At 40.5% G+C, this 22,719-nt stretch overlaps 3 protein-coding genes and 1 long non-coding RNA gene across 6 annotated transcripts in view; 1 reads left to right on the top strand and 3 right to left on the bottom strand.

The window, feature by feature from the left end:
* LOC138978690 (uncharacterized) overlaps positions 1 to 22,719 on the bottom strand; it is a 422,724-nt gene that overhangs the window by 195,150 nt on the left and 204,855 nt on the right. The gene's annotated exons all lie outside the window — the stretch shown is intronic.
* Positions 193 to 3,603, bottom strand: LOC138978683 (uncharacterized). Its single transcript, XM_070351474.1, has 2 exons — positions 3,435 to 3,603; positions 193 to 1,752 (listed from the first exon to the last, which is right to left on the bottom strand). Exon 2 carries the CDS (start codon positions 1,726 to 1,728, stop codon positions 556 to 558), a length of 1,173 nt encoding a protein of 390 aa, XP_070207575.1. The 5' UTR covers positions 1,729 to 1,752; positions 3,435 to 3,603; the 3' UTR covers positions 193 to 555.
* LOC138978680 (uncharacterized) lies at positions 10,592 to 13,063 on the top strand. Its single transcript, XM_070351471.1, has 3 exons — positions 10,592 to 11,649; positions 11,826 to 11,934; positions 12,410 to 13,063. The coding sequence occupies exons 1-3, from the start codon at positions 11,435 to 11,437 to the stop codon at positions 12,542 to 12,544; spliced, it is 459 nt and encodes a 152-aa protein (XP_070207572.1). The 5' UTR covers positions 10,592 to 11,434; the 3' UTR covers positions 12,545 to 13,063.
* On the bottom strand, positions 14,865 to 21,838 carry LOC138978679 (uncharacterized). Of its 3 annotated transcripts, XM_070351468.1 has the most exons (5): positions 21,667 to 21,838; positions 21,254 to 21,350; positions 20,013 to 20,187; positions 18,377 to 18,486; positions 14,865 to 16,118 (listed from the first exon to the last, which is right to left on the bottom strand). In XM_070351468.1, exons 2-5 carry the CDS (start codon positions 21,338 to 21,340, stop codon positions 15,489 to 15,491), a joined length of 1,002 nt encoding a protein of 333 aa, XP_070207569.1. In that variant the 5' UTR covers positions 21,341 to 21,350; positions 21,667 to 21,838; the 3' UTR covers positions 14,865 to 15,488. The 3 variants fall into 3 exon arrangements, with proteins under 3 accessions (XP_070207569.1, XP_070207568.1, XP_070207571.1); XM_070351467.1 differs by having other exon boundaries at positions 14,865 to 18,486; XM_070351470.1 differs by having other exon boundaries at positions 14,865 to 18,486; positions 20,013 to 20,107.

The raw sequence follows: 22,719 nt of genomic DNA, 5'->3' as shown, positions 1-22,719 counted from the left end.
CGGGCACATATCCCTCCGTTCCTGTAAACTACATCGTGGAATTCTACACAAACTTCGACTCAGGTGAGTACTCGTTTATGTTTTGAATTCCACTTCTCGTAGTTTACCGAAACTACGTGATTTGTGAGATTTTAAAGTTGGTTGATTAAAGATTATAATTCAAACAAAGGAATAATCGAAGTCACACTAAAGTTAAATATCAAACATTTATTCTCAAAGGACAACATGAGAATAGTGAACATCTGTCTTGGCTTTTGCACCAAACATACATTGTTTGAAAACAACCATGTATTACAAAAATAAGTGATGCATTTATTTTCCATTCATAATGGGAATTGCAATTTCTTCATAACCAAAGAAACAATAAACACTGCAACACATTTGAAAACAATGGATCAATTGTCCACAAAACCATTTGCATTTTCTTTTACATGGAGACAGGGAGATAATTGTCTCTAGATCTCCATTTGTTAGCTCCCTTGTCTTGAATTTTAACCTTTCCCAATGCAAATTATCAGAATGTAATCAAACTTAGATTACTGAGCTGGAAGTTTTTTATTTTCCAACTTTCGCATAATAGTTTAAGATAGTGTTTGATTTATCTTTACTTTCCAGTGGTTTGTTATAGAACTTTTTGAAAGTGGATACATTTGACCAGCCTGCCACTTTCAAAATATCTTCAACAGCAACACCCGACTTGAACATTGCTGAAGATGATGCGCCCCGAAAGCTGTGGGGTGCAAAATTTGTAATTCCTGCGCGTATGAGGACAGTTTTTAGCCACCTAGCTATGGTGTCTTTCGCCGCTGGCTCATGTGGCTGTTGGTAACACAAAAGTAACTGGTCAGTCTCATCACTCTCACATCTGAATTCTACAGTACTATTAATGTACTGTCGAAGACAAGTCACCACACACAAAGTTTTGTCTTCTGTATAAAACGGTAACTGCAAAGGTTTTGGATGAAAGCCAGGTCTAGACTGCTTCAACTTTTCAGTTATGTAAATTGTACATCCATCATCATGAAAACAAATATTTCTCAACCTGATCAAATGAATTGTCTGCACTCTGTGGGCAGTAATTAACAACAACAAGGAACACAATTTTAAAGTCAAATCCTTCAATGAAAGTTCAGAATTTTCTCCCATGTTTCTGAAAAACTGCAAAACTTTGTCTACATCCCAAGTTTCATTGTATCTTGGTTGTGGTGTACGCAGTTCAAAGATTCCCTTTAGAAATCGAATTACTAAAGGGTGACATCCTACTGTTTTATTGTCTGGTAGAATAACCACTGCAGATAGTGCACTCCTTGCAGTGTTTATAGCACTGTATCCTAAGCCATCTTCATACAGCTTAGTCAAGAACTGTAACACCTCATCTATAGTCGGACGAAGGGGATCACACTGGCACTGCACACAAAACTTGCTCCATCTGCTGAGGTAGGAGGCATACTGCTGTCTGGTTGAAGGTCGCCACGATGCCCAGATAACTTGGAAAGTCTCACCTTGAACTCCTCTTGCTTCAAGGGATTTCCTGATAAGCAACAAGCCAGAAGTTGCAGAGTCCTGTGGAGCGGATGCACATCTTGCGTATGTGGTAGATGAATGGTAAGCTTTCCCTTTGGAAGAAGAACAGGCTCTTGTGTCAGCATTTTCAACATCTGGGGGTACCATACTGCCGTAGGCCACTTTGGAACGATCAAGATTCCTTCCGCTCTGTCGCGCTGCCATTTGTTGAGCACTTTCTGCAGCAAGCTGAAAGGCGGAAAGGCATATATTAACCATTTTGACCAATCTTGGGTAAAGGCATCAATGGCCAAGGCTTCTGGGTCTGGTATCCAGGACACGAATGGTTTCATCTGAAAATTTAATCGTGATGCAAATAGATCGATGTCTGGCTTCAGCAGACGATCTTTTAATTTGCAGAAAATATCATGATTCAATTTCCACTCAGTACGATCATTGAATTGTCTTGACAAAACGTCAGCTTCTGTATTCAGTATTCCTGGGATATGTGAAATTGATATCCAAATACCATTTTCCTTGCACCACATCCAAATTTGTTTTGCAACGTTATTGCAATCTGGAGAACGCGATCCTCCCATATTGGATATATAGGAGACTGCACATGTGTTGTCTGTCAAGACTTTTACATGTTTTCCTGTGATCATTTCTTTGAAACTTTTCAAAGCGTACAAAATTGCCATCATTTCTAGAACATTGATGTGCAAATTCATTTCTGTTTCGGACCATCGCCCTCCAGTCTTAATTTGACCACAAACAGCTCCCCAACCACCTGAACTTGCAGCATCCGTCTGGATTTCAACTTCAGGATTAGTTTTTTCAATGGGGAAAAAAGAGGAATCTAAATTTTCAATCCACCAGTCTAGTTCTTCTGTTGTCTTATCTGTCAAGCTTGTCAGCGATTCAAAATTTCCTGCAGAAAATTTTAACGATGTGGATTTCAGTCTGTCTAAACTCCTATAAAACAGTGGGCCCCACTGAACAGCTGGAAAAGTTGCTACCAACTGGCCTATAACTTGTGCCAGTTCTCTTATGGTCACCCTCTTCTTTCTTTTGAGTTCTGAACATGCGAGCACAACTTTTTGCTTTCTTTCCAGGGGTAAAGTAACTGTCATATCTTCAGAGTTTAAAAGAAACCCCAAGTACCTCAGTTTCTTGCAGGGTTTGAGGACTGATTTCTCTGTGTGGATAATAAATCCCAGTGAATCGAGTAATTTCACTGTCTTTGACACATTCTCTGCACACTCTTCAAAAGAATTACCTTGCAGATAACTATCATCAATAAAGGAAGTGGATAAATATCCCTGTGATCTGAGTGTGGCATAGACTGGTTTCATTAACTTTGTGAAATAACGAGGGCAGTTACTTAGTCCATTTGGGAAGCAGGTATACTGATAAAGTTTGTTTCTCCACATGAATTTGAGGTATTTCCTGCATTCTGCTTTTATTGGTACAGAGTAGTATGCATGTCTGAGATCCACTGAAGCCATGTAGCAGCCTCTTATCATCATTTGAGTTGCTGACGTAAGATTGTCCATCTTAAAGTGCTCATATTGTACTGAATCATTAAACTTTTTTAGATTCAAAATGAGACGGTAGGAGCCATCAGGTTTTGGGACCATGAAAACAGGGGAGATAATTTCATCTTCCTGATGCACCGATTTTTCAATAACTCCCAAGGATAACAGTTTTTCAATTTCCGAATCCATTTTTGTCCATAGATTTCCTTGTACTTGATTTTTCAAGTAAGAAAGATTTTCAGAATTTAAGTCAGAAAACTCATCTATTGGAATATCAGCACCGCACACCATGTCAAGAATAAATGGGTCTGATGTTATTTCTTCCCATTTTTGAACAAACTTTTTTAGTCTACCTGCTTCAAAAGGGCGGTTAGGTATTGTATCTTTACTTACAGATTTTGGCAGAGAAGGTAGTGGAGCTACTGCTGGCCTTGTTGCCACTCGGTTCGTCCGCTGCCGCGGTAGTTCATTCTGCCCCGTGCACGGTAAGGTCCTCTCCCTCTCATTCTGCCTCTTGGTGTCCAGGTTCTTCCTGCACCTCTTGGCCTCCAATTCCAATCGTTTTTTGCAAAGGGATTGTTTTGTGGAAAAAACTTTTGACCTTTTACTCCACTTGACTGACTGAGACCCAGGCCCATTCTAGCTGTTGTATCAATGTTTGCACATGCAGCTTTCAGGTCATTGCCAAACAACATATCTGTGATTGGAACTTCAGCTGAACCAAGTTTTTTGTACTTTTTGTTCAGTTGAGCATTTGAAATTTTCCCCCTTCTGTCAATTGACAGATCATGGTTTGTTTTCTGTACAAGTGCAATAGAATCTGCTACACCTTTCATGAGTCCCCGAATTTCGGGTGATTCACTTTTCAGTATGGTTTTCCATATGTTTGTGAGTGCATAGGTCGCTGTACACAGCGCTTTCTGATACTGCTGTAGTTTCAAATCTGCACCTCTTGTTGCACGGTCAAGTATTGACCATATCTCCGGATTGACCTTTGGAACAACAACCTTCAAGTTTTTAGGTCTGGCATACTTGTTCATTTTTTCTTTCATTTTTTCTTCTGAAATTTGACCTTTTGCCATGGTCTCATCAACCAGCTTCGCGATACCTTCCGGTATTTCTGGTGCAAGCTTTTCAGCATTGTCGAACTCTTGTTCTATTTCTGCCATTTCAGTGTCAGAATTACTAGTGCCACAAGTTTGACCACAAGTTTCACCTTCGTTCACTCTGATCATCGATTCTATTTGATCATCATAATCTTCGAACGAATCAGATTCGTCTCCAGATTCTTGTGACTCTGCTTTTCGCTTTTGTCTTTGTGTCAACTTCGAACCATGATCATCAGGCGATTCGCCTTCGGTCTGGCCTTGGCCCTGACCTAGCAGCGCTAGGATACGTTCGTTTTGTTTTTTCATGTTATTCCAATCGCTGATTGGAATGGTCACTGCCTCTAACCGAGGTTTTTTCTTATTCTTTTTCTTCCCTTCTTTTTCGTTTGACACATGTTTGTCCTTTTGACTTGAACAAGGCAAGTCTAACAATTGATCCACTTCATCCGCGTGGATTTGGATTTCAGGCACTGATTCAGTGCTGTCCATTGTTCGAACAAATTCTAAGCATTTGCGACAACAAATAAGGAAAATACACTTACCGCAGGTCAAAACAAATGGTTAACCGAAGGAATAAATCAGTCAAGTTAGGAAAAAAGGATCCTAAAAGGAAGGATTAACCTGATAAAGTAAGACCGGATTTTGGAGAAGCTGCTATGGCGGCCGGAAGTCGTACGGGAATGGCGTGTTTCCGGCGGTGTGCGCATCTCACAAATCACGTAGTTTCGGTAAACTACGAGAAGTGGAATCTAACGATTTCGCTTAATGTTACATTTCTAAAGTGAAAACTTAAGAAATATAATACGAGTTGATGAGGAGGGATACTTGGTTTGTTTGAGAGAAAAGCTGTCTTCTAAGATTTTCCTAAAGTTTGAAATTGACGCCACCCATCATGATACCCAGCCAATCCCCCCCCCCCCCCTCCCCTCCTGCTTTCACCCCAGCACCGCCTCACCTGCCCCTGGAATTGTGCTTGACAACAGTTTTTTTCAGCACAGGTTTCCAGTGACCCTTCACAGGGATATTGTCTGTTATGCCAGATTCCTTGCAGAGGGCTCTCTTCTTATCCACTGTTCATGTGGTTGATAAATTATATTGTGTCCAAATCAGTTGTCACCTTCCATAAAACTGTACACCCGCACTTTTCCCTTTATACTGTTCTTGTTGATTGAGATTTTAGTACCAACATGGGTGCAACTCTGCCGGCTACACGCCGGCAGCCGGTTTTTGGTTTCATCGGCTGCCGATGTTTTTGTTCCAGGAGAGGGTTTTTTTGGCATTTTAAATACTAAAAAAGCTGGACCCCAACTTTTGCCGGTTTTTGGAATTTTCCAGGTTGCACCCATGTACCAAACATATTGGTGTCCGAACCACCCCCCGTGTATACTACATTGGGTGTGCACGTTAAAGATCCCACGATTGACAAAAGGGTCTTTCCTGGCAAAATTGCTTAGGCACAGTTAATAATTGTCTACCATACCCGTGTGACTTGGAATAAGGCCGTGAAAGGTAAATATGCGCCGACATGGCTGCAATCTACTGGCCGTATAAAATTTCATCTCACACGGCATCACTGCAGAGCGCCTAGAACTGTACCCACGGAATATGCGCGATATAAGCCTCATTGATTGATTGATTGATTGATGTACCAAACATATTGGTGCAGGGGTGAGAATATGTTGTTTTTCTGAAGTTAGTTTCGTCCTTATTCACGGGTTGATTTGAAAGCAGACGTGTCATTTTGGGTTATACCAGGTGTGATTCTGTTGTAACTTATTCAGTGCTATGTTGTTCGAGAGGTTGATTCTACACGCTCAAAGAATCTCCATTCATGTTGTTTCTGGCAAGGTTTGATGTTATTTATTCAGTGCTATGTTGTGTGAGAGGTTGATTCTACACGCTCAAAGAATCTCCATTTATATTGTTTCTGTTTGGTGTTATTTATTCGGTGCTATCTTGTCTCAGAGGTTGATTTTACACGCTCAAAGAATCTCCATTCATATTGTTTCTGATTAGGTTTGACGTTATTTATTCGGTGCTATGTTGTCCAATAGGCTGATTCTGCAATCCTCATTCATATTGTCTCTGGGAAGTGTTGATGTTATGCCGGTTGAAATGTTAATTTTACACTTTTAAACAAAGCCTCTTCATTATTGTTTCTGGCTTCAGCTCTTAGATTGTTTGTAGTCAGAGTTTACAGGGGATTTGTTATTTGATCTCTTAATTTTCTATTTGACCTTTTTTATGTCTTGGAAGGATTTTGCTAAACTTTTCATATCTGACCTCGGAGCTGTTCAGGGACTCCCAAATGGAATTGATGTTCGTGTAATGAACTGTCTAGAGACAGTATTGAATACAAATTTCAAAATGTTATTTATTCACAATGTATTTATTTTTGTTATGCAGTTAATTGATGTTACGGTTTACCTCCTGTTAATCTTCAGATGGTGCTTTATTGTTGTTATGTTTGTGTATTGAAGTACAAGTGCGCATGCAGGTGCATATGCAAAACACGAACACACACACAATCTTCAATGGCAATGTTCAAGGTCATTCAGAAGTTGTGTTGTGTCAAGGAACACTCAGATTTTCTTTCCATGATTTGCCGGTATATCGCCTTTTTAAAACGTTTATGATAATTCTGATTGGCTTGCAAACGTGAACAGTACATACACTATACAACACGAGAGAGAAAAAGGGGTTGCTTCTGTGTTGAAGGTCACGCAGAAATATACACTGTATGAAATGAAATGGCTTTGTTTTTCGTGAAACAAAATTGTCATGAATCTCGTCATGTTTTGATTGGTTATGGTAAGTTATATCTGTTAGTTTTTTGTTTCGGTTGTTGAACGGGTTTTTACTTTTTCCTGTCGTTGTTACAGGTTTTACGTTAATGCAATGATCATTCTTATGGGATATTTATTAAAATGCCGTTTGGAATAAATTGTTAAAAGTTTTTGTCAACTCGTCTGCCTTTTCTGAGTGTGTGTGTGTGTGTGTGTGTGTGTGTGTGGGGGGGGTTATGACAATGAGAGTAAAGTACATCTATGTCCTAAGTCTGTGCATTTGATTATAATGAATAATATACCGGTATAAACAAGTAAAGTGATAAATTATACTAAAGTGATATAGCACGTTACATGGGTTGTTAGCCTTTCATGGCTGCTTATGAAACATCCTGGAATTCATGTCAAGGAACAGAAAGAACACTGAGAACACACCATTGCTGTTGCCTTTATTGCATAACTTTAAAAACCACACAACAAGAACACCGAGCATTAACGGCTAATATATCAAACAAGCTGTCACGAAAGCTTATGCATAAACGTGTATTGATATGAAGTGAAAAACAGATTTACTCAGTGCCAGAAACAGATACACATTACATAATTCACATTGAATACCAATCAGTCATTACTACAGAAAGCAACATGAAAATAGATTAATCAATACTTTCTTGAAAAGTCTACTATTTTGCGTAAAAGTGCACTTCAAAAACATGATACAAAATGTATATGTTCATTATCCGTCCTCGAACTTCGCCTTCTGTGTAATATTTCATCCATATGCGACTCTCTCTCTCTCTCTCTCTCTCTCTCTCTCTCTCTCTCTCTCTCTCTCTCTCTCTCTCTCTCTCTCACACACACACACACACACACACACACTCACTGTGACACACACAAATACACTGGCATACACACATTTCAGTACATATTGCTGAATGTATAACATGGTGTAAAATGACCGACATGCATGCATATTTAAATATAATTCAGTTGTGAAAATCTAGATAATCGTGCTCATACAGTAAGACTTGAGAAGTGTCGGCTGGTTTATGTTGTCTTTCCTTTCAACATCAAGTTCAAATCAAGCTCTCTTTTTTTAAACTGATAAGTAGCCTACACACTTCCTACATCTGATTTCAGGCAACAAGTGCATTTGTTACTTTAAGTAACAGCGTATATTTTGTTCGACAAGCCGAGGCGTACATAACGGGCTCTGGCAACAGGACTTTCCTCTGGGTTTGTTATGACATTGCACACTTTGCATCTCGCCCTTTGTATGACTGATCTTCAAAGATAGAAGTCCAAGTTACAATCAGCGACATCTTACCGGGCTGCCAAAGTGCTTGAACAAATTTTCCGGAACAGTGGGCATATATCTAAATTCAACCGCAGTTGCTGATCAAAGACATACAGGGTGACCCAACTTGTGAGCTTAAATCGGGTTAGTTTGGCAACCGCTCAATTTCAAACATCGTACTTTTGAGTCGATCCCCGGCAACTTGTTTTGGCAACTTGTTTTGAAATTGCACAACAGTCAGACCATTTGATCTATACGATTGTCACTTTGTGGATGGGTCATGCATAGGCTGAAGTTTATGTCCCCCAAATATAAAGTAATTTAGTCAACAGATGTTGAAGTTATTAACATTTTTGTGGGTTGCATTTTTTGGGGTCACCCTGTACGATACTGTTACTTGCACAACCTGGTGGTGACCTTACAAGTCATCTTCCACTACTGATATTGAAAAGTCGCCGAGAAAAACTTCATTCTCAAAACACTTTGTCATTTCCTCGGGAGGCACACATATAAGTAGGGACAGAGTTGTAAGTGACGCTATACATCCTCATGACATCTTCTCTGTCTTTGCTTCGCTTTTCACGCCAGAGATTTCATTTTAGATGAGAGGTTCAAGAGTTGACGTCTTGGTTTGTCCAATCTTCTATTCTTCTTCTTCTTCTTCTTCTTCTTCTTCTTCTTCTTCTTCTTCTTCTTCGTTCATGGGCTGAAACTCACACGCTTTCTCATGTTTTTGCACGAGTGGGTTTTTACGTGTATGACCAATTTGTATACCGCCATTCAGGCAGCCATACGCCGCTTTCGGGGGAGGCATGCTGGGTATTTTTATGTTTCTATAACCCACCGAACTCTGACATGGATTAAATGATCTTTTCCGTGCGCACTTGAACTTGTGCTTGCGTGTACACACGAAGGGAGATAAGGCACTAGCAGTTGACCTGGGAAATCGGGAAAATCTCCACCCTTAACCCACCAAGCGGCCGCGGTCGGGATTTGAACTGACGACCTTCCGATTAGGAAGCCGATGTCTTATCCAGTAGGCCACTGTGCCCGTCATTGGTTTGTTCCACAGGAGCTTGTATCAAATCGCCGGTCGATCATTATTTACAGTCCACTAGTATGTCGTAGTAGTGGACTGTAAATAATGATCGACCGGCGATTTGATACAAGCTCCTGTGGTTTGTTCAATTGATGTTGTTTCTCCTAAAGTGCCACCGATTCGGTCCGCTCAACACACTTGCACAGTCGGCTCAACGGGCGAGGAAGCTCTAGAAGACTGCTGACTGCAGGCACTGTCTTGCTGTTTATCCCTCAGTCTCCGAGCCTGCGACAGTTTCGCCAACAGATCTCTGGACATCACTTGCGCGGCGGCTGCTGAATTCGGTATCCCGGATGTTGTCTGTAGCTCATGCTCTGCCGCCGAGCCGATCTTCTTGGGTGGCTGGAGTTTCAGGTCCACTGCAACATTGAATGAGGGCTACCCGGTTATTACAGATTAACAGGGTGTGCTCGGGTGGATTGCAGGGTGCTGGGTTTGAGTGGATAATGACACGCTGCTAGGCAAAACACCAGTTATGTTAACCCCCGGGAGGGACAACATACGAAAGAAATGAGGGGACAGTAATTGTTATAGAAGGCATGATTCCTGCTGCTGCACAGACGCTTGATAGAAGAGTAACTGTCAAAGGAATTTTAATTGATCTGCTTCTTCTTCCTCTTCTTCTTCTTCTTCTTCTTCTTCTTCTACTTCGTTCATGGGCTGAAACTCCTGCGGTCACTTATGATTTTTCACAAGTGGATTTTAACGCGTATGACCGTTTTTACCACGACATTTAGGCAGCACACGCCGATTATCGGGGTTTTTAATTGATCAACTTGAAGACGTTTCTGTGGCCGGAAAGGTGACGAGCGCTGATGTGCAAAAAAAAAAGTTACCAACCGGTTGTGAGCCAGTCGCGGGGTCGGATTGGTTGAAATTGAGGTTTGTTTGTGATCTCAAACAATCCAACCCCACGTCTGGTTCCCAAATGGTCTTGAATTTCCCATTTCAGGCTGCGAAACCATCATAACATTTCATTGGCTGATCTTTCAGATATGGCCAAAGACACGTTTCGTATCATTTGGAATAAGATACAGGCTAAAACAGCCTAGTTTAAACAAAACTTTATTCAATTTTTATCGTGACATAGTTATACAATATCTGTCATATTATGGTATTCTAACTCAAGCATAGTGCTTATTTTAAGCAATCCCTAAAACAGCCCATTCTGGCATCCCTGAATGTCTTCAACTTGAGTTCGATCCAACACTCAATTATCTGTCTGACTTTTTCCAGCCGAATAGTTCCGTTAATAGGGAGATTAAGTGTACAGTGTCAGTGGTAGTGCTAGTGGTTAACTTAAGGAAAATCTATGTATCATTACGCGTTCCGCTTACGGTAACGAAACCGACAACGACGTCTCGGCGAGTGCGTTTAGTTTCTCTTTCGTTAACGTAATGGTAGGGAAGACAACTGATGCATAATTCTAAAGAGTACCGTCCCATGTCTTGACTCTTCATTTGGAAAAAGAAGAAAAGTCTTACCCATAGCAGACGACGTAGCAGACGACGCAGCAGACGACACAAAGAAAACCAACAACCACAGAACCGGTAAGTGCAATGTTGTTTGTATTGATACATCGTAATGTTTCTTATATATATATTTGATATATTTGAACCAAACAAGTGTTGAATAGGGGTATGCAGCACGTTCAATCTCTACAGAATCTTCACAAAGTTGAATGCGCTAGAAGAAAAGGAAGTGTTTACGTGCCGGCATCTCTTTTTCGACTGAGAATGAAATGCTTGTAGTTAATGTAGTACACGAGCAAGTACAGTCAAACATTTAATATCACTTGTTCAATAATGTAGCCTACCTGATCAAAACATTCACGTGCTGCGAATACTTGATGAATTTCGTTTCATTTACAGTGGAACCCTTAGTTTAAGACGTCTTAAAACTCAGAGAATTTGTTTCTTTCTCAGAAGGGTGTGAGTCTACGAATGGAGGGTAAGCTTATTGATGTTATGAACAAAAAAAAGAAAAAATTCAAGCCTTATAAGAGGGAGGGGGGAGTCTTAAATGGAGGGGTCTTAAAAGGGGGTTCCACTGTACTAGCTGGATTGTATCTATAGTTGATATTTTTGTTTTTACATAGCAACATGGCAAAACGATTTGTTTACACAAACGACCTCGACCTCGACCTGCTGGACCAAGTGGTCCTCATTAATCCCTGGACCAGCAGCTGGGAAAAAGTGGCCAAAGCTGTCAGGGTCGCCCAACCCCGCTTTGAGGCTGTGACCACCAAGGGAATGAATGACAGGTGTCATCTCCTTATGACGAAAAGGAAGAGGGATACTGCCGAGGAACTGAAAGCGTATGTTGCCAATCGATTACTCGTATAGAAATATAATAATGCCTATTGGTTTTGTAATTATTGTTATTATATTTTGTATCTGTATTACATGTATAAATACTTTAAGTACATCCAACAATAATACATGTATGTACCAGTAAATTTATTTGTGAAATAAGTTATTGATGTTATTTCAGATCTGGAATTGAAGGCGAGGCCGAAACAGGCCTAACAATAGCGCTGGACGAAGCGCTGTTGTTGCGGGAGGAGGCAGAGAGGGAGAACACGGAGAAAAAGAAATCAAAGGTACATTGTATGATTGCATTTGTGCTGAGAAGTGTGATACAGGCATCATAGGTTGTAGGCACACAAAAACAAAGTTTCCTATTTTTCTTGGCATGGTTACCATTATCAAAGATTATTTTAGGTGTGAACAAACAACTTCACCTCACCCCCAACCAACATTTTTTGCCTTAGCTTGCTATTTAGCGTTTAATTTTATTTTTTATATTGGAATCTTGGGTCTGGCTGATCCAGTCATTATGTTCTGGAAGACAACGCAGTTTGTTTGTTTTTAAATTATAGAGGGTATTACTGACATAAGGTACTGGATCTGTTTGAACCACAGCATACTAATTGCGAAGGCCTTCACCCCCCCCCCCCCCCCCTAATTCCTTAATGTGAAGGTGACATTGAGTCATAAGGGCATTACCATTATTGTCATGTCAGTGTTACATAACATGTGTTTTTTTTTATTGATGAAAACTATTCTGTCAAACAGGCGGCCGATTCTATTGAGAAGGCCAAGCTAATACGGGATGCAGCCCTGGGCAATCTGCAAAAGGCCCAGCCTTCCGGCAGTGGTGAAGGCAAGTCTCTCATTGACATAGTCTCTGCATATCCAGGCCAAAACTAAAGATAGTTGCAGCAGAGTTCCCACAACAAACAAGCATAAATGAAACATAGAATTAATGGTTGGACATATTTGTACTCCCAACTGTAATCAATAACTTTTTTTTTTAGGTTTCCTGGTCAGCCCAGGCCCCAGTCTACTACTAAATTTGTTAGCTTTGACATTCGTAGGCGTGGCCCCTTCAGCTGAATTGATTATCACATTTGTTATGCATGTGACATTATTTATTTTAAATTGCAGATGAAGTACCGACGATGAGGAGAAAGAGAAGAGGAGGGGTGCTGGAGGAGTACCAAGCCTTTCGGCGACAAGCGGACGAGGACAGAGAAAGAAGGAGGAGCGAGAGCGAGAGGGAGGAGAGAGAGTTCAGGAGGAGGGAAGCCGAAGAGGAGAGAGAGTTGAGGAGGGAGGAGCTGGATCTCCGCAGGCAAGAACTCGCTTTGCAGGCAAAGCGAGATGCCGCTTTCTTTGAGTTACTTTTACAAAAAAAATGATTACCATAAATCTTTCTTTGGGTGGGTGGGGAGGGGTGTCGTGATCAGTTTTATTTCACAAAATAAATTTTCAGCGTTTTCTTTTGTATAATTTTTATATTTAGTCAAGTTTTGACTAAATATTTTAACATCGAGGGGGAATCGAAACGAGGGTCGTGGTGTATGTGCGTGTGTGTGTGTGTGTGTGTGTCTGTGTGTGTGTGTGTGTGTGTAGAGCGATTCAGACTAAACTACTGGACCGATCTTTATGAAATTTGACATGAGAGTTCCTGGGTATGAAATCCCCGAACGTTTTTTTCATTTTTTTGATAAATGTCTTTGATGACGTCATATCCGGCTTTTCGTGAAAGTTGAGGCGGCACTGTCACGCCCTCATTTTTCAACCAAATTGGTTGAAATTTTGGTCAAGTAATCTTCGACGAAGCCCGGACTTCGGTATTGCATTTCAGCTTGGTGGCTTAAAAATTAATTAATGACTTTGGTCATTAAAAATCTGAAAATTGTAAAAAAAAAATAAAAATTTATAAAACGATACAAATTTACGTTTATCTTATTCTCCATCATTTGCTGATTCCAAAAACATATAAATATGTTATATTCGGATTAAAAACAAGCTCTGAAAATTAAATATATAAAAATTATTATCAAAATTAAATTGTCCAAATCAATTTAAAAACACTTTCATCTTATTCCTTGTCGGTTCTTGATTCCAAAAACATATAGATATGATATGTTTGGATTAAAAACACGCTCAGAAAGTTAAAACAAAGAGAGGTATAGAAAAGCGTGCTATCCTTCTTAGCGCAACTACTACCCCGCTCTTCTTGTCAATTTCACTGCCTTTGCCATGAGCGGTGGACTGACGATGCTACGAGTATACGGTCTTGCTGAAAAATGGCATTGCGTTCAGTTTCATTCTGTGAGTTCGACAGCTACTTGACTAAATATTGTATTTTCGCCTTACGCGACTTGTTAATTCTGTATTGGTGGAATGTGGCGATTTTAACTTTTTTTTGTTTTTTTTGTTACTCTGTTGTGTGTTATATTTTTATTCAGTAAAAATGTTGATTGCTAAGTTCACTTTTGTTTTCAAACCTTGTTCAAATTTTGTGTGTGAGTTTGTGTGATTAGAGATGAATTATTCAAAAAACGCAATGAAAACAAGGTTGGCATTAACCTCCTACATTCGGTAATATTAGGCATGTATGAAGTCTAAAGTTCCGCAACATCTACACTTTCATATATTTTAATTAAGCACAAGGTCACACGGAAAACCCATTCTTTTTTATGCCAATGGTGACAAGACAACAAGCGACCCTAAACTACCTGTTAGCCGGCCGCACTGCTTGACCTCAGTACCAGAGCGACCGCAAGCAAAGCCTGACTTGATAATTATGGTGATCTTTGATTACTTTTCCTTCACTTATCCAAACATTATTCTCTTCCTGAATTTTTATAAGCCAGACTCCATGGCAAACACCTAGCAATGACCAGGATCAGAAATACATCTCACTTTCTAAGCCAAGTCTGAGTAGTCTGTTATTCTTCTTTCTTGATTGATTGCCTCCCTTTTACCATAAAATTCTGATTTCCAAATCTGAGATGCATGCATCAGTTTTTGTGTGCAATAAATTTAGTTTCTGTACATTTATCATTAATCATAATTATTCCAATACATTGACTTGCACTAAAGCTAAGTTAGAGAGAGAATTTACTGACAACAATTAAATCAGATCTAGAGTGAGTTGTTTCAACATAAAAACAAGCATTATAATTGTACAATCACATAGACATGTATACACACTTTGGACTGAACTCTCACTCTGTAATACAATTTCAAACGTTGAATTTAATTACTATTTCTTCAAGCTTTGCCATGCAAAGGGCAATATTTTAACAAGTCTCAAATGTATGTTCTGTTACTCAAAATAATCCCTTTAACTTCAAGTACTATTAATTATAATTATTTATAACACCTTATACACATATATATGTAGATAACCAATTCTAACTTCATATGACTATAATTTGATTTTCAATTTGTTTCACTTTTAAAGTCAAAAATTCATTCAGCAAATAGTACAGACTCATTTCAATTCATGGACAGATCCAGTTAATAATATGTGGTTATTTAGGAAAGTAATGGCACTAGAAATAAAATAATTAATGAAGATGTAAGGTCTAGCTCCAGGTGTGTTCAGCTACATTTGGTGGGCGTGACCCCCCCCCCCCCCCCCCCCCCCCCCAAGTTTGATTTGGGTAGCCCCAACCAATCCTTTTTTTCCTTCGACCCAAACACTTGACTGACTATTAGGGTTTAACGTCCTCTTAGACCAACTGGTCTATATTGGGACAGGTATTGGTAATACGCTGAAGATATGGTGTGATACTTTTGATTCGAACAAGCCCGCTGTGGCTGTCTTCTTCGACACACCAGCATTGGGTTTGTCTCGTCAAAGTATCGAAATACAATCATGATAATCAGAGACAAGAGATGATGCATTCGTGTCTTCGTGTTTTACAAGCCCTGAGACTTTCGCTGTGAACGTGGGATCTTTTTTGTGCGCATGTGTGCACACGGGGGTGTTCGGACACCGAAGAGAGTCTGCACAAAGTTGACTCCGAGAAATAAATCTCTCGTCGAACGTGAGGATCGAACCAAACCAAACACTTTTTAACCCCCTACCCCTTATAGAGGATGAGTGAGTGGCCAGCAGCAAATAAAGATGTACATTCCAACAGATCACTGAAAGTGACGCAAGGCTGCCTAAATGGCAGGTAAAAATAGTTATACACGTTAAAAATACACTCAAGCAAAATATGTGAGTGTACGTGGGAGTTTCAGCCCATGAATGTAGAAGAAGAAGATTGGATCTTTTGTAAGGACGGGTCCTGAGGCAAATCCACACAGCCCAAATATTTGACAGTTCAGTGTCTTTGAAAAAGTTATGGTTGAAGAACAAGATTTTCAGTGAAGAGTGGAGAGTCCCATGTGACTGCCTGACTGGTGATGATGGTTGTTTAGTGGCCGCTTGGTACCGAGGTATGGGCAGACAAGAAGACCCTCTGCCTCTGCCTGCAAACTACAAATACAAATTACAACACAGCAGTACCCATGTCAGAGATCCATGTGCACACCCACTAATGCATAATGAAGAATAGCATGTACTAAAGTAATTTCAAGAACGCGTCCATAAGCAATCTGCTTGTTAACGTTCTTAATGTTGTTATTGTTTGAAACGTGTGTATGAGAATTTGAATAAACACGCTTAAACCAAAGTAATTTGCGAAAGCAAGTACAGCTGTACAGGCTGATGAAGCAAAGTAGCACCAGCAGTTACTTCAAGAAAGTCACTGTCCTGCAAGATATGTCAAAAGCCGGTATATATCACACAAACAAATTATGTTCAATGTCAGTATGAGTGACCATCAGATATGTATTTATACACAAGTGACAAGAGCATACAATTTTACAAATGATCAATAAATGGAGGTCAGCTGGGTTCTTACCTGGCTTTATTTTTTACACAGGTTCACTTAATAATAGACATATGCTTGTTTGGAATCAGTAGCGAAATAAGAAACAGGCCGCAGCCAGTATGAAACGTTTAAAGCGCGCCCCAGTTGGGTGCTTCTTTTTTTGTGTGTCAATTTTACAGACGACAGAAATGTCTGAATGTGCAGCATCTATTTGGTTTAACCAAATTTAACTCATATCAAATAACCAAAGGGAAGTAATCGCTCTTAATGCATACGACATGTGTAATAGAGTAAGCGAGAGTTGTACGGAACCTTTTCTCCTGGCACCTGAGAGAATGACAAGCATTGAAATGAACAAGCGACTTAGAACAACTCTCGCTTACTCTATTACACATGTCGTATGCATTAAGAGCGATTACTTCCCTTTGGTTATTTGACATCTAAACATCGCTCTGCCTCATTCTGTTTGACATTCAAATTTAACTCAATAAAGTACCACTGAAAAAGTTGCTTTTGCATTTGACTGACTGACTGACTATTAGGGTTTAACGTCCTCTTAGACCAACTGGTCTATATTGGGACAGGTGTTGGTAATACGCTGAAAATATGGTGTGATACTTTGATTCGAACAAGCCCGCTGTGGCTGTCTTCTTCGACACACCAGCATTGGGTTTGTCTTGTCAAAGTATTGAAATACGATCATGATAATCAGAGATGAAAGATCATGCATGCGTGTCTTCGTGTTTTCCAAGCCCTGAGACTTTTGCTGTGAACTTGGGATCTTTTTCGGGGGTGTTCGGACACCAAAGAGAGTCTGCACAAAGTTGACTCCGAGAAATAAATCTCTTGCCGAACGTGGGGATTGAACCCACGCTGATAGCGACCAACTGGCTACAAAGCCAGCACGCTACCAACTTAGCTACGTCCCCGCCAATTGCATTTGACCAGATACTTGTAGTTGCAAACCGGGTTATCCACCATATTTTGAACTCCCACCAGGCGACCGGGCAGTAGATTTGGCCATCTCTAAGCAGTGAAATCATGTTAATAATTTAAAGCCTTCTACAGGGTCAATTTGTTTAGATGCTTGGCCATTTGGATGCCAAACACCATGTGACACAAGATCAATGGAATGAGCATTTCTTCTACTTGAGAGCTACACAGACAATTAGTAGAGATACTCCTCCAGTGTTGGTGGATTCAGTCCAAAGAACTGTGATGTCTCACTGCCATGTAGGCAAGTATGACAGTTGGACAACAAAACTCCAACCAGGTAGAGTTTCCCTACAGGGGACAAGAACAGCTTCAAATTTTTTTTGAAATCCAAAAATGCCCACAGCCTAACAATTTTTGAAAATTCCCATTCAACAGAGTTTCTCACCCTGCTCATTTCTGTGTTGAAGGCCTGTTGCTCTTCTGTGATCTGTCCACGGTACGGCCTCATCAAGTTAGGGGTCAAGGGGTAGGCTCGGTCCCCATACAGGTACATTTCATCTCCTGCTGGAGTGACCATGTGCTGCTGCATGTGTTCAAGAATTCCACTACCATTCAGCAAAGCTGCGTCATGTCGTCGACCAACCAAGGGCCCAAAAACATTTGCCACAAGGCCATTTGGTGTCACGACACACTGAAACTTTAGAGAGTGCACCCTCTTATGGCCATTGTACACTTCTTGTTGCAAATGGCCTGGGCGACACATTGATCGTATTGTGCCGTCAACCATCCCCCAACAAAACTCCAGAGGAGCCCCCTTGGCATGTATAGCTGCACAGTACCGTTCCAGTTGGGGCACTGTCAGCCATGGCTGATTGAGGTTTGTTAGTTTGTCAGAAAACTGATCATAGATGAAGTCGATACCTACCTTGAACAGCACACACAACTCCGGCTTGGGACGATGAAACATCTGCGAAAGGTCAGCAAACCGGCATGGGTAAGCCAACCTCCGCAGACAGATGCAGAGCACCTCCAATCCTGAAAAAAATCATAAATTCAAATGAGCCTGGGGCCAGTTTCATGAGCCAGAAACACAGTCGACCAACTGCAGTTGTCCGGGAGAACCACAGTAATCCGACGTTATCGGGTTTCACGAACAAAATTTCAGTCGGTCGACTACGGGTCGTCTCACCGGAAGTCGGCCAAACACGGTGATGCTCTCCCCCCAACACTGTGTTCGGCTTACTGCGGTAAACCGAAAATAAATGTAATTATCCGCACAGTCAATGGCAGAATGCTCACACTTTTTTGGATTGTGAGCCAAACCTTGTGATTGTTCTTCGAAATGTATCTATCATGACGCAGTAATCCAGGTGACAAGTCAGGGTTATGTGTTGAAGACGTCACATTATGGCGTAAGAGGGTTTGACGTCACGCGAAGGAATTACTGAAAGTCTCCGTCATTGTTATTTTGAGCGGGCCGAGACTTGTTTTTTCTTCGAAATCGGCCATTTCCACGTGCGAATGAGCAAACGGAAGTGGTAATGTTGCTAAATTTAGCCCTCGACTTGGCCATTCGGATTACTGTACAGTCGGTCGACTGCGGTTGTCCGCGGGTGACGGTGATTCGCTCATGAAACGCGCTTTTCGGTGACACGGCGATCAACCACAGTCCATCGACTGGGCAGTCGATCGACTGTCAGTCGGTTCCCTGCTATCTTATGAAACTGGCCCCTGGTGAGTGTGTATGCGAATGTGTGTGGAGAGGCATATTCTCATACAGTCTTCAAGTTCAAAATAATAACACTGCAAAAGTTTTCTCACGCGCCTTAAAATATCCAGCCCGACATGCTTATCATCAGTTTGATTTTCTATTTATCGGGTTTGACACAGTTACTGGCTATCCTGCACACACAAAAACAGTTACCCGACAAGAACAAAATACATTTTTGTTTTTTTGAAGGGGGGGGGGGGGGGGGGGGACACCACGAAGACAAAATCAATAAAAACAATTATCATAAAAAAAAGTTAAAACAAATAAGTCCTTTGCACATTAAAAGTTTTCATGTAACAATGGCGGCCACTTCGTCAACTTGTAAAAAAAATATTCATTTATTTTTTTAAACTAATATGAATAAATTATCAGTATCAACGCATCTTTATTTATCCTGTTACCATATTTCAAAAATAATTTCACTCAACTCCACAGACTAAGTCAGTAAGTGGCACAACCAATTCACTATTATTTCTCTATTGTCTAAATGGAGTACTGTGTCGACCAAAGGGGCTAAAGTTAGTCAGGTACATTTTGTGATTCAAGTTCAAAATACATAGTTCAAATTTTAGATTTTAAGCAATCCCAAAATAAATTATGCCCCAACTCAACGCTCCGCTTTAATCTTTTACGAAACCTGAAATAGTAAAAACAACTCACTGAATATTCACAGTAAATGCAAACTTCATGACTTTGCGAATCAAATCATGCAGGAGGATCATTAAACTATCATTCTGACTGAAATACAACTCAACTTCACAGCAACCAGGGTAAAAAAATAAATCCTCACCACTGGCCTTGGTTCCTTGATTGTTCATTCCATTAGGCGCCTGCATAGTCCTCTGCATTCCCAGAAGGGCGCACAGTCTCCGAATCTCTTCCGCGCTGAAGCGAAATAAGTCCTCACATTCGATGGCTGTGAAGTGATTGAGGGCGAACTGACCCTCATAGGCCCTTCTTTCTGGCTGTTGAAATGTAGGTTAAACTTAGTGAAATCATGGATCACTTGTACACTTTATTCAATTAATTAGCCTGAAAATTCTGCTGAAGCTACTCAAATCAATACTGGGTAACACTAACAGAGGGAAAGTTAAACTCCAACATTTCAACTCGCCAGCTGGGCGAGTAACTTCAAGAAAGTCACTAACCTGGCAGAAATTTCGCCGCCCCGATACATACCAGTTACCACAATTGATCTGCAGTAGCGTTAAAACCCTTTTGGTTGCATTTGACAAGAATTTTAATTGGCCAGCCAGGTGAGTTGCGAGCCTGTTTTTACTAGCCAAGCGGATTGTTCACTCGCCCCTGCATAACAAAATGACCCTTACAGGTTGAACTTGAAGCATGTTGGATAAATAGTTTCAACTGTGCATCTCAAAAAGCACCAGTTGACAGTATTCTGATATAAATACTGTGTATGTTTTAGAACACAGAAGTTTCCTTGTACTGAAGTAATTTGATCCTAGAAATAATAAAACTAGAACCAAGGTGCCTTGTGCTTAAAAGTCTGATAGAACCAGTAAGTGTAACGTCCTTCTTGAAAGTACATGTATTGCTATGAAATTAAAATGACACAAGAACACAAACTGACAGTGACACAGACTCTGTGACAGAGAGTGGACTTAATAATAATATTCATGCTTTGATGAAACTAAAACTCTTGACTGCAGATTTGGTCATCAGTTTCCATTTGATTTTGATTCTTGAACAGTAAATAGTTAAAACTCTATGTTTATAAACCATTAAATGTAAGTAACAAAGTCACACGGAAACCAAATCTAGGTGTAAGTGTTAGATCTACCCAATATCACTATCACTGTTGATTCAGACAAGATCACTATCATGACTATGAAATCTAACCAAAAAAACATTTAATTTTTTACATGAACAACATTTAAAACCTAACCATAACCAATCCAAAGTAACCTCACCGGCCATAACCAAAATATACGCCTGTTCCTGACAATTATATTTCAGCGGAACCTTTAATGCCTTTAGAAGCTAGACCTAAGCTTTGACTTGTTTGCTAACCTGATCAAGCAGTGCGAAGACAACAAAATCATCTTCTGCGTCATCCTCGTCCCACGCCGCAAGCTCAAGTTGGTCCCTGGCATCCATGAAGATCGATCTTAAAACAAAACATAAACAGCGAGAGGATTGGAACATTTGCAACTTTTCACTGCATAACTCATCTTCCAGTTCCAGATAGTAAGCGAAATCGAAATCGAAAAGGTTGAATCGAAAAACTGAACACAACTCAAAATCGGCCATTTTTTGTGTGTTTGAAATGTGAAAAAGCTTGCTCTGTTCAACGCTTGAATTACAGCATCAAACCAGGATTATATCACACATTAAACTGACATTTGTACCATTAAGTGGTTTAGGAACATACTAGTTATAAATAATCGTGTAAATAAACAAGCGTTCGCTCAGTTTTTACATACCTTTTGGGGCTCGTTATTTTCGTCGATTCAACCACAGCTCGTTAGCGGATCGAAGGAAGCATCCGTAAACTTTGACCCCTAACCTTTGAACTGCGCACACATCGCTGACGTCAACACATAAAAAAGTACCGATAACCACTAGCACTACCACTGGCACTGTACACTTAATCAGTCTAATCATGCAGATCGATAGTTGTTAACATATTTTTTGGAACTTCAGTCAATAACATAGGACGTCGGCGTGTATGGAAAACCTTCAGAGGTCGACGCACAAACGTATGTCGGATGTTGTTTAGCACCCGGTAGGGCATGTAGGGCGACCGCCCGACCACTTTTTTCGTAAAAAAAAAAAAAAGAGAGAGAGAGAGAGAGAGAGAGAGAGAGAGAGAGAGAGAGAGAGAAGAGAGAGAGAGAGAGAGAGAGAGAGAGAGAGAGAGAGAGAGAGAGAGAGAGAGAGAGAGAGAGATCTACCAACAGAACACCCCACGTAGTATTCACGCGATGGCATAAGGTCGGTTTTTTGGGGTTTTTTTTGTGTGTGTTAGTCTTGGTCAACTGCTGGAATAGGATGACGTCTTATTTTGACGAGAACGTCACACGTGACGAGTTCCGTCGGGCCATAAAAGTATTGGCGCCAATTTAGTGAAAATTGCTTCTTCGTCCGTCTGCTCCCATGAGAAACAATGGAGGTAAGAAATGTTTTGTATATTCTGTGTGTGAAGCTGGGGTCAGACTGAGGGGTGAGTGATTGTGTGTCAACCGTAAGTACGCCATAACAATTGAGTAACACAGTAACTTGTGGGGTTAACAGTGTCACATGAAACAACATGTAGAGAGAGAATTGAACAATGGACACAAGTGTGCATCCTGGTTGTGATGGATCGAAAACGCGCTAAAAATATTCTGACAAATCCCTCTATTTTTCAGTCATCACTCAGGCTGCCAATGTTGATGGCTGGACGGATCAATAAATTGCTTGTTTAGAAGTAAACCAGTTTGTCAATCCTTGCTTTTTAACACACTAGACAATAATGAAGACGAAAGTCATTTGAA

Source organism: Littorina saxatilis, linkage group LG10 (genome assembly GCF_037325665.1).
Source record: "Littorina saxatilis isolate snail1 linkage group LG10, US_GU_Lsax_2.0, whole genome shotgun sequence".
Lineage (NCBI taxonomy): Eukaryota > Metazoa > Mollusca > Gastropoda > Littorinimorpha > Littorinidae > Littorina > Littorina saxatilis.
Note: the sequence above shows the minus strand (reverse complement) of the source record. Positions and strands in the feature narration are given on the sequence as shown.

Coding starts and splice junctions, on each gene's coding strand:
- LOC138978683 (XM_070351474.1), bottom strand. CDS start 1,728: ATGGCAGCGCGACAGAGCGGAAGGAATCTTGATCGTTCCAAAGTGGCC.
- LOC138978680 (XM_070351471.1), top strand. CDS start 11,435: ATGGCAAAACGATTTGTTTACACAAACGACCTCGACCTCGACCTGCTG. Junction 11,650..11,825: donor ACTGCCGAGGAACTGAAAGC/GTATGTTGCCAA, acceptor ATGTTATTTCAG/ATCTGGAATTGAAGGCGAGG. Junction 11,935..12,409: donor CGGAGAAAAAGAAATCAAAG/GTACATTGTATG, acceptor TCTGTCAAACAG/GCGGCCGATTCTATTGAGAA.
- LOC138978679 (XM_070351467.1), bottom strand. CDS start 21,340: ATGGATGCCAGGGACCAACTTGAGCTTGCGGCGTGGGACGAGGATGAC. Junction 20,188..21,253: donor TCTTCGCACTGCTTGATCAG/GTTAGCAAACAA, acceptor ACATTTCAACAG/CCAGAAAGAAGGGCCTATGA. Junction 18,487..20,012: donor TCAAGGAACCAAGGCCAGTG/GTGAGGATTTAT, acceptor GATTTTTTTCAG/GATTGGAGGTGCTCTGCATC.